General features: G+C 47.2%; 2 protein-coding genes across 2 annotated transcripts; both read right to left on the bottom strand.

The window, feature by feature from the left end:
* Positions 1-4,440: 4,440 nt before the first annotated feature.
* On the bottom strand, positions 4,441-5,820 carry LOC113566646. The gene is made up of 2 exons (XM_026993179.1): positions 4,714-5,820; positions 4,441-4,659 (listed from the first exon to the last, which is right to left on the bottom strand). Exons 1-2 carry the CDS (start codon positions 5,818-5,820, stop codon positions 4,441-4,443), a joined length of 1,326 nt encoding a protein of 441 aa, XP_026848980.1.
* Positions 5,821-5,911: 91 nt separating this feature from the next.
* Positions 5,912-7,252, bottom strand: LOC6599094. Its single transcript, XM_026993233.1, has 2 exons — positions 6,263-7,252; positions 5,912-6,202 (listed from the first exon to the last, which is right to left on the bottom strand). The coding sequence occupies exons 1-2, from the start codon at positions 7,250-7,252 to the stop codon at positions 5,912-5,914; spliced, it is 1,281 nt and encodes a 426-aa protein (XP_026849034.1).
* Between the last annotated feature and the right edge of the window lie 4,151 nt (positions 7,253-11,403).

An 11,403-nucleotide genomic window follows, 5' to 3' on the forward strand; every position in this document is an offset into this window, starting at 1 on the left:
CGCCATTATCAGTAGCTGTTTATTTAGTGGTATTTTCATTCTGTTTGTATTTTTAGTGTACTTATGGGAGCTCCCATCATCCCATAATATCTAGCATCAGCCCAAAGAAACTACGTGTGTCTCTGCCATTGAGATAGTACCCTGCAAAAAGTGCATTTAAGCAAACATTGTGCTGACCTGAAACGAGGTTGTCGGTGGATATGATGGCTTTGCTTTTGTTTGAAGTTTTCCGCTATACGGTTTTCGCCATTTCGCTGGCATTGTCTGCCCTGTCCTCCATTTGGCAGACTTTCAAAAACTGCCAGCATCGACTACGACGAGTACTCGCGTAAGTTGCAGAGACACATCATGCAACAGCGACAGCGACAGGGACAGGGACAGCGACAGCGGGACAGGCGCACGGACCCCAGAAAGCTCCAGTGTCCGACACAGACACAAATACAGACTGAAAGGAAGAGCCAGAACTATGGCCATAGTGGCGCCTAAAAATTCAGAGCGGAGCGGGACAGCCGAAAAAATGGCCGACAAAATGGCGTCAACGTGGGGGGGTGGCGGTGCAATGGCAGTGCGGGTCAACGCTGTTGAAGCCATTTCAAGGTACGATTTTAAGGCAGTTGAAGGGATCTTTGGAGTAGAGAAAAATGTCCCCCCCTCCCATCACCGCAAAAGAATTTCCTTATTTTATAAGAAACGAAGAAAAGACCTTGAATTAATATATTTTTTTTCCCCTTCTCCCTGCCACCACCCACCTTAAAGAGCAAGGCTAACGAGCCATAGGGATAGGAAAAGAGGAAGAGTGGAAAGAGAGGATCAAAAATAAAGACTTGGAATTATTACAGTTTTCCGTGGCTCATCCTCCCATCTCTCCCCTCACCACTCTTCATGCAAACACAAATTCGTATTGCCGCTCTTAGATCCTCTCGGCAAAGCTGCACTCTTAACTTGTTGCCCTGCTTCAGGGCATTGCACTGCTTTCACTACACCTGCAGAGAAGGGAGATTTAAAGATGAGAACTCATAAATAAGCTAAGCTGACTTGCGTCATCCACGCACTCCCCGTCGCCCAGGCAGGCAAAAACAATAACGATGCATACGCCAAAGAAGAAACAACAATTCCCGCAAACACTCATACATACAATGCAAAAGCAAAGCCGCTCTCAGCGAAGGTGTTGCGCTCTTAAGTTTTCGCCTCCCTTTCAGGGTATTGCCCCTGCACACACAACACATGCAAGAGGTAGAGAGGATCAGCAATAAGAATAATCTACACACCTCTTCTATGCTGATGAGGTCATCTATGCGCTCTCTCCCTCTACCCTTCAAAGCAACAGCCAACACCACACATAAAAGCAAAGCCGCTCTCGAATTTTCTCAGAGAGTGCGTTCACCTTGAATTGACCGAATGCTGCGGGAAGAGCGCTCGTCGCAGACGCATTTTTTTTGCAACGTGAAGCTAAAATTGCGGAAAAATAGTGGAAAAAGTGCGGAAAATTATGTAAAAACCCGTGTGATAAGTGTAGAAAGGGTTTGCAAAGAAAATCTGCAGGAAAAGTGGTGAAAAATGTTGTGAAAAGCCAGAAAAGTGATGAAAAGTGGTGGAAAAAGGCAGAAAATGCAATTCCATGTGTATCGAGAGCCAAAGGATAAGAAACAATTAAAAAAGATCACTGCAAGTGCGCAAATAATCAATTTCAATGTTTTTTTTCTTCGTGAAAAAAAGGTCCGAAAAAATTCAATTGCGTCGCAGTTTTAGCGCTGCTTCCAGCGCTCGTTTCCAGCTATGGGAATTTGAGCGGAAAGAAGACGATGCAAAACAACGGCATCATGGCGCGTCTTTTCGTTTGAGTATTTTTTTGTTGAGTTTTTTTTTTGCTTTTTTCTGCTGTGAAAGTGAGTGTAAGGAGTAGGATGCCAAGCAGTGCAAAAAGTGAGTGAAAGTATTAAAGTGAGATCAAATTAACGAAAATTTACCGCTAGAACTGTATAAAGAGCGTAAATAGGAGTACGTCTGGCATTTCCCTCAAGAAAAATGCTTTAGAAGAGAGCCGCAAAAGGGAGAATATCAGCAGCCATGAGCGGCAAGAAGACGGTGGATGGCAGACGGTCTGTCAGCTTGATTAGTTTTTTGTTGAGCTTTTTTTTTTTGCTTTTTTTCGGTTAAAGTGAGTGCAAGTGCAGGATGGTCAATAAAAGCCTTCCTCAATTGGATTCCCACTCAAGATTTCTAGTATGTACCTTGTTTCTAATTACTAAAGTTTCACACACATTTTTATACATATTTACAAATGCACACTTTGTTTAGCGAACATCTCCAAATGATTGTACAAAACACTCCAAATTGTATTTTCATTTGATGAATTAACTTTAATAGGACTAATTTGCATTGTTCTATGTACTCTGCTCTCTTGTTTTATTTGCCAATTAAATTTGTATATACGCGTGTTTCAAACCATTTATATGCCATTGAATGTTCCACTAAAACTGAATTCACGCCGCATTAACTCTTAAATCGTTCAACAATTGAGGCATTTAAAGTGCTAAATGTTGAATAATGATTGATTTTGAAACGTTTTGTTAATGCATTAAAGTGTTAATTAAAAAAAATTGTGTGGCATCATCCGTTTGTAGATTCTTTGGCACATCACGTCGTGATTTTAATCGTTTTTTAATCGCCGTTGCCTGGACAACATTTTTAGCGTTTTTTGATTGTAGTGCAAATTTCGAAAATGTTAAAAAAAAAGGATAACCTGATGCATAGACCCGCCCCATTTCAAGGAAATTCGCTTGCCATAAATCCTTTATACTCCACGAAGCATCGTTGAAAATTCTTGCGTGATGGATGGACCATGTTATTCATTAACTGTATCTCTCCCACACACTCGCTCTCTCTCTCTCTCTCTCTGTCTCTCCAGAGGAACACGCCCAACGCGCGCTCTCTTCTGTTGTCCCTTTCGATCCTCTCTGAGCGAGTCGCCTCTCTCGCTATGCGCTCTCTCACTAACATCCACACAGCAATAGAACAGACAGCGAACAGAGGAATAAGCATGCACAGCAATCGGACAGGCAGTGGACGAGAACAAACGGTAAATCCTAAGGAAAGCAACGGAAGACAAAACTGCGAACAATCTGGTGGCGAATTTTTGGACAGCGAACAGACAAAAGTACACTGAGAATAGTTTTAGGAAACGACATGCCTATTAATATATGTATAATCTGTGCCTCTCGCAGCTCTTATATTATTCAAATAGTTTCATTATTATGATAAGTTTTGCCAGCGGCTTTCGAGGCCAATAAAAGCGGCAGTAAAGCGCTGAAAACCTCTGAACCTTCTTTTGCATGCGGAAAGTGTATTTTTGAGTATTATAATATTAGTACCATTTAATTTCCATCATATCCACCAAATGCACTCCCTCAACTATTATCTATTTATCAGATCTGTTTTGGATGGAATGGAGAGCCCTCTTTATCTCTCGTGTCTCCATCGAGCATTTCGATTCTTTTATTTCTCGCAATTTCCTTTTGCAGCAGCCCGCCTGCTGCTGCTGCTGCTGCTGGCTCTCTGTCTCTGTCTCTGCCTCTGCCTCTGCCGCTGATTGAATTTCCCGAATGCCTTGAATGCCGCTGGCTGCATATGTTGCCACTTGCCGGCTTTTGCCTCCTGCCTCTTGCCTGCTGCCTGCTCCTGTGGCAATAAGAAGAAGTTTATTGAAAGCGACTCTGACACACTCTCCGTCGTCCGCCCCCCCCCCCTGCATTTGCATAGCGAGTGGAGCAGTGGGGGGCGAGGGGGGAGTGGCACGAATGCCGGGCGAAATTTACCCAGATTTATGTTAATTTATTGAATTTAATTTGATTTTTTTCGCACTCGCACTCTCTCGAACGCTCTCTCGAAACGATACTCGACTCGTATGTTGTGTGTTGCATGTGGCATGTGGCATGGGGCATGTGGCATGCGGCATGGGGGGGAAATTCAATCAAGTTTTGTGCATAAATTACACCTTTTTGGCACCAAAAAAAAAAAAGAAAAGAAAAAAAGGTAAAGGCCTCAACGCAGAATAACAACAATAAGGCGGCCATTTGTTGCTGCCAAATTTTATTTTATTTTTCATAATGGCAAAAGTTTTTGTGAGTGCTTCTCACAGGATACCCGCTCGTATTTGTAGGTCAAAGGAGGGTCCTCCGAGGTCAGGTCGTTAAAATGGAAGAACCAAAGCCCCCCCCCGCCCCCGCTCCAAGAAAAAAAGGTGCTGCCTCTTCTCCTGCTCCCTGGGTCCCTGTATTCATTAAGTAATTGGGCGGCAGGTGAGAGAAAACCCGAAGCGGAGATCCATGACCGGGACGGGGTCGGGGACGGGGTCGGGGCAGGGTTCTTTTGCGGGCTACTGCGGCTTGTGGCATAAATTATTTGTGCTCTAATTTAATTATCATTTAATTTGTCGCTCGACTATTCGTGTTCCCTCTGCCAGAGGTAAGACTGTAGTTGCTTTATTTCCGTTTGCTGGACAAAGTAAACGACGGCCAAGCCGATCACGAGGTTAAGCCGCAGTTTCCACTGCCCCAAAGCGGTATTTAATGTGACAAAACATGTCCTTTTTCCTATTCTCCGAGAGAGGAAACAAATGGAAATTCGTTGATGATCGAAAACGCAGATTTGCGATTGGAACTGCAAGAGAAAAATAATAGTTTTAAGGGGAATAAAGAGTGGAACAATACTTGCCATTATATCAAGAATATCCTCCCCAAAGGGGACTTTCCTCTCCTTAAAGGGGGGGATTCTACTTTCTTGCCAGCAATGGCCAATCAATGATTGATACTCGCACTGCTGCAGGTGTGCGGCAGCCAGGAGGAGCAGCCACAAGGCCAGATGCCAGGCCAACAGATACATGGACTCGCGTAGCAGCTGCTCCGGAGAGGTCAGATCCTGTAGATTTTTGCCATTCCAAGCCGCCTCATCCTCGAGATCGTCGCGACTCTTTTGCTGCTGCAACACCTGCGTCGCATCGAAGCGCAGGAGACGCGCAAAGGCCACAATGCGAATGGCAATGAGACACACAAAGCAATCGTAGGTTACCCTGAAGTAGAGGCCCGCCAGGAGATTGAGTTTCCTTTGCAGGGGATACAGCATCCTGAGGAGCAGCTGAAAGCCCTTTAGGTTCCTATCCAGGCGGAGATTCTGCAGGGACTGGAGCCAGCCGGCGTGCAGCAGGTGATAGAGGATGTGCAGGGCTATCAGCAGGACGAATATGAGTTGCGGCACGCCCATCAGATAGTTCGCGATGTTGTGCATATCGTTGGCCGTCAAGACCCTTCTCTGGGCATGTTCTATGAGCGGAAAATCCAGCCAGAAGGTCTTGTATCCCATGAGGCAGAGCAGCAGCAGCAGGGCTCCGCCGTAGACGAGCGCCTGCCAGGAGCATTCCAGGATCAAGTGCCTGCCCAGAAGGGTCTTCAGTTGCTTGTACGACATCTGTGATTGATTGACCAGCTGCCAGAGGGACTTGTGCCTAATCAACGACCATATCATGGCCGCGAGATACATGAGGCTCTGCAGATACTCGCATCTCACGGAGAATCCATCTGTCGGGGGCCGCGAATCAGTCTCCAGGGAATTCATGAGCGCGTTTTCCATTTCCAAGCGTTGGCGCGCCATTTGATGCAGCAGCAGGATGCATGCAACAAAGAGGCATGGAATGTATCTGCAGCAGTTGTATCTATGGGTGTACAGACGCCGGGATCTGCTGAAACGCAGCTGCAGAAAGCCCAGCGAGTGGAAAAGAAACCGAAATACTTTGAGCGCTTTCCAGAGCCACTGAATGCGTGACATTTCGAACGATGACTGGGGAAGACTCGGAAGTGGCGCCACCGAAAGAGTGCGATGGGTAATTGCTAATCAAGTGAATGCATTCATTGTTTATTCACTCGAATTCGTCATAGAAATAGAAGCGATAGACCTGGCTAATTGTCTGCGTTACATTGCCGTTGGAATCGTCGTCGAAAGGCCCCTCCCCCTCCCCGCTTTCGTCCGAATTAAAGTGTTTGTGGAGGAGCAAACGAAGGACGAGCAGGAGCAGCAGCTCCCGCAGGTGGCTGACGAGCAGAGTCCGGAAGGTGGCCAGAGTTAGGGCCAGGCTAAAGGCCTTGCAGCCCACGGAGGCGAGCAGCAGGGGATGTGGCACCAATTGAGTGGCGGCAAAGTTTGTGGAGAACTGAAAAGAAGAACACACAATGGGGAAGGTGGGGTGGGGAAAACTATGGATACTCTTTACCATTGTGGTTACAATATCCTGATTCCTCCTCAAGTGCTGCCGCCGCCTCATCAGCGTCACACCAAAGGCCTGGGGCAGCGTGCGATGCTGCAGCAGGCGCCACGACCTCAATACGAACAAGTTGGGGTCGTCCCGCAGGCGGAGGAAGTTCCGCTGGAACCGCCGCCGCTGCCGCTGCAGATTCAGGCCGATCAGGAGGAGGAGAGCCTGCAGGAGCAGGAGCAGCACTATGTAGACCAACTGGAGGCTCAGCTGCCGCCCCGTGCCGTGCTGCAGCATCAACAGCAGCCGGAGGCCGGGCAGAGCCATGAAACTCACAAAATGCAGGCCGAAGTACCGCGTGACCCTCCGATGCAGGCGCCAAATGGTGGACTGTTCGCGGAGCAGGGCCCTGAGCAGGCCCAGGCGGTCGCTTCGCATGTGCCGCCAGAGGAAGGCGTTCAGCGAGCGGTAGATGCAGGACAGCCACAGGAGATAGCTGCCGAAGAAGAGCAGCTGCAGGTGGTAGATGAAGGCCACGCCGGCTATGAAGCACGACTGGTAGAAGGAGTACATCCGCAGCTGCCACGAGAGCAGCGAAACGAGCATGACGATCGAGGCGAGTGTGTAGGAGCACTCGCGACGGATGCGCACACAGAACAGTGCCCCGAGCACCCGCTGGATCCTCCTGTGGGTCGTCGCACACTCGTTCAACAGCTCCGTGAGGTGGCGCCGCAGCAGCAGGAAGTACACGTACAGCGGCACATACAGCAGGAACACAAACGGCTCGTACGTCCAGAGCTGACTCAGCGAGAGGTAGGCCAGGCTGGCCAGCAGATTCACGAGCGCCATCAGGTGCACGTAGAGCTGCTCGTCGCCCACGAAGCGCCGCCGCTGCTCCGCATAGCCCACATTGTAGTAGCCCAAGTAGAGGCCGATCCGGCCGATTGTGTGCCACACACTCATCAAGTGGCACAGGCAGAAGCCCTCGGCGGAAGCGTGACTCTCCATCTGTCCGAATCGACTGAAACTATCTGCGGGATGGCGCCCACAAAAGTGTCCCAATGTATCTATGATGTCTAGCCATTTGCTTAAGCGTTTCGAGGCGGGGGGCAAATGGTAGATACTTTTACGGCGTATGCTTATCGATTTTGAAGTATCTTTTGCCACCCAAGGAACTTTCACAGAGATAAAAGTATCTTTTACTACTTGTAGAACGGTAGAAAAGAGCTCTTTAAGGTGGGAATTCTGTTCCACTGCTAGAAAATCTAGCGAATTGAAGCACATAGTGTACAGATACAGATACTTGTGTGAAGCGATAAGAGGAGGACTCTTTTGCTTGTGGAATGCGTATCTTAAGCGATAGGACAGCTGTTCTACGCCCTTGTGCCTCGACGAAAACGTTTTTCGATAGACTGTTATTCCTATATGGTGTTTCACTGGCATCTTTTTTCGTGGCATCTGCCCGCCCAACTACATATCCATAAAAGTAAACCCTTTATAGAGCGTAAAAACATTCAATTGAGTTGCTTAAAAAGTGTTGTACGCACTTGAACCATAAATACCAAGTGCACCTCTCTCTCTCGCCCTTAACCTCTGTCTCTCACTCCCTGGAGTACTACGTACCTGGGCAAAAAAAAGAGAGAAAAAAGAAAGATAACGACTGACAAATAATATTTTACGCTCTGTTTATTTGTGGACGGGCGGGCAACGAAACGCTTTAATAGTTTACACTCGGATGTGGCTGTGGGGCTGTGGGGATAAGGATGCCAGGGGATGTGGTGGGCGGGGCAGGGCGGGTGGCGGGTGGATATGGTTATGGATATGGATATGGTTATGAAATGGAGGAGAGCACTTAAAATGGCATAAAGCCATAAGAGGAGGTCACTTCTACCCCAAACTATCTCCCTCATCCCTCCCCCCCCCCGCATTCTGCTCCATTCTTTCGCTTTTCCTGTAAAGATACCCGTGCCCGTAGCCCATATCTTTTTTCATCGCTCGGCAAATGGTTTTACACGCATGTAACTTTTCTACGGGATACTGCCTCCCCCCTCCCCGTCCCTCCCCGATCCCCCCCCTTCCCCCCTTGATTGTCTGCATATATGAATGCACCATTCCCACTTGCCACTTGCCATTTGCAGCATGGTGGCACGGTGGCACGGTGGCACGGTGGCACGGTGGCACGATGGCTTGGGTGTGGTGTGTGGCTCCGCATAGTATAACAATCACGAAAAAAAACCTGCATGTTTTTATTACAAATTGCAATTGTGAAAAATTTTATACATGGCCGCATTGTCCCTCCGCTCCATTCGCAGCGGCAGCATCGTGTCACCAGAGCCAGGACAAGGACCAGGACCTTTATTCCCGCTGCTGCCGCACCTGCAACAAAAAGTTGCCAAGCGATGGTGAAAGGGAAAAAGGAGTTTGTTTTTTTTTTTTGGATGCCGGGCTGGCAGGCAGGAAGCCTCTTCCTGGGTTGATAGTGTCGCCCCGAAAAATAAACTGCCACATAAAATTCCTGCCGCATATCCCCTGTCGGTGTCTGTGTCGGTGCCCTTGCCACTTGCCACTTGCCACTTGCTCCACTACGGGGCGTGGCAGTTTTTTGTTCAACACTCGCGTGGCGTGCGGTATGCATAAAGCAAATGAATTTATTTTTCTCGACTGCCAGTTTTTCAATTTAAATGTTTTTTTCCCCCTTTTCGCCCCCTTTCTCTGCCTTTTTATTCGGTATTTTTCTTCCTCTTTTTTTATTGGAGTTCTTTGGTATTTTTCTGGTATATTTCTTTCGATATTTTTCTTCTATTTTCTTTTGGTTTTTTGTATTTTTATTGTAATTCCCTTTATCCAAACACTTTTTTTTTTTTGGAGCCCTCTACGATTTAGCAGTGCGCCATAAATTTTTTGCATATTTTCATTAGTTGTCAGCGCTGCTGCTTTTGATGATTTATGCATGTTTTTGATGCGCTCACTCTCTCCACTCTCTGCACTCTCTCCACTCTCTCCACTCTCTCTCCATTCTCTACACTCTCTCCAGTGCTCCTCTGCCCCTGGCTGGCACTCGTTGCCCTCCTTTTGAATGCTCTTTCTGCGTGAAAAGAATGGGCGGAGAAATGGGGGCGTGGCATGGCCATCAGCCACTGCCCACTGGCTATAACAAACCAACAAAAAAAAAACACAAAAAACACAAACAAACTTATTAAAAATTTAGTTTGGTAAGGAAAAGTTTTTAAGCTAATGAAAATTGCTGTTGCACTGTTGTCAGAATGTTGCCCGTTGCCAGTGGCCAGTGGAATGTTAAATGCGGGAACCATCTGCGGCACTGGAATATGGAAATTGGAGGAGATGGATACGGAGGGGGCAGCAGGGAGCAGGGAGCGGGCAGCAGGCAGTAGCTGGGCGGATAGAGTGATTTTTAGACAAAAAAAAAACCGAAAGGGGCACAAAAATCTTGGCAAAAAGTTCGGCCGGAAGTGGTTAGAATTTCATGAATCGGAAGATTATTTTTTTTAATTTTATATTTATATTTTATATTTATTTATATATTTATATTAATTTTTATGTATTATATTTTTATATTTATATAATTAATTTTTATATTAATTTATATACATTTTTTTTTCTTTAATTTTTTCAAATTTTGTAGAATTTTATCTGAAAACAATAAAAACTAAAATAATCCAAGTATTCTAAAAAAATAAAAAAAAAAATAGGTCACCTGGAAGGCTTTAAGTTTAGAAATAAATGTTTATTTAGGATTTAAGATCAAAATTTTTATAAATAAAAAAAAAATAAACGTTTTTTGTCAATACAGCAGAGAGCGAGGAAGTAAGAGAGAGAGAGAGAGAGAGAGAGAGAGAGAGAGAGAGAGAGAGAGAGAGAAATATGTAGAGGGGAATATTCCTTGGTTTTCAATTTTGTTTTTCGCTTTTTATTCCACGTTTTTTGTCTTTGAAGAACTGTCAATTAAAGTGATTTTCCTTAGAGTTTTCTCTTTAATGGACTCTTTCTTTGAATCCTTGGCTTCGGATTGCCTTTAAATATTTTCTTTGAGTTTTGTGTGGATCCTCGGGGTGGGGGGGGGGGGGGGGGGATACCCATTAAATGGAAGTTAATCGACAGGTAAATCATGCTCTGGAATGGGGCTTTCGTTCCATATACATAATGAGGGTCGCACCGTGTCCCCCCCTCGTGCCCCTCGTCCCCCCTCGTCCTCCCTCTCATTCCCCCCGTCCCCCTTTAAGTCGCGCACACAATAAAGCGGTCGACAGCGATATCTGCTTTGCTCTGGTGCTTAGGTGCGAAGTGGCATCTCTCCATCTCCTCCTCCTCCTCCTCTGCTCTTTCGACAGCGGCCCATCTGCCTAACGGTGATTGTGATGTTTTCCAAACGCCCACATTCCTGCCCCTCCTCCTGCCGCACGGCCAGGCCATACTCCAACGAGTGACGTCTCTAATGATTGTTTGACAAACATGCCCATCCGTAGAGCACTCTCCTCTCTCCACCTCTCCTCCCCTCCGCCTTTCTGTCTACCCGCCAGCCTCCATCCATCGGGATTCCGTAGAGCTCCGATGGCTCCTCTGTGTCCATAGGAGAGGGTCTGCCTCTGGCTCTGCCTCTGGCTCTGGTTGTGGATCTCTTTATTGAATACCAACACGGCGGCAGCGTCCCGCTTTGAGGCATGGCGGCATCCTTTGGGCGGCATCAGCCGTGCCTCGGACGACATGTACAGGATTTTAAAAATGCCACAGAAAAGCGTCACCATCGAGCGACGACGAGCAGCGACATGAATTCTAAAATTGAAATGACAAAGTAAACGAAAGGCGGGAGGTGAAAGGTGAAAGTTGAAGGCTTGAGAGAGCTGGCAAGGAATGGAAGGGAAGGGGAGGGCTGGGGGGGAGTCAAGTGGAAAGCTAAGCAGCCAAGGAAGAAGGAACAGAAGGAGCAGGACCCAATCCCCCGCTTGAGTTTGACATTTTTGGGTTATGCTGCGATGAACATGGCCGATATGCTGCCTCATGCCTCGTGCCTCCTGCCTCGTGCCTCGTGCCGCGCGCCGTGTGCCTCCTCCTGTGCATGCAAATCTCTTTCAAAGCAGCGGCAGCATCGAGTGGCAAGTGTGGCACGTGGGAAAGCGTAAGCAGCGATTGAGACTTGAACA

The sequence above is a fragment of the Drosophila persimilis genome, unplaced genomic scaffold (assembly GCF_003286085.1).
Source record: "Drosophila persimilis strain 14011-0111.01,24,50 unplaced genomic scaffold, DperRS2 tig00000808-arrow-arrow-pilon, whole genome shotgun sequence".
NCBI classification, from domain to species: Eukaryota; Metazoa; Arthropoda; class Insecta; order Diptera; family Drosophilidae; genus Drosophila; species Drosophila persimilis.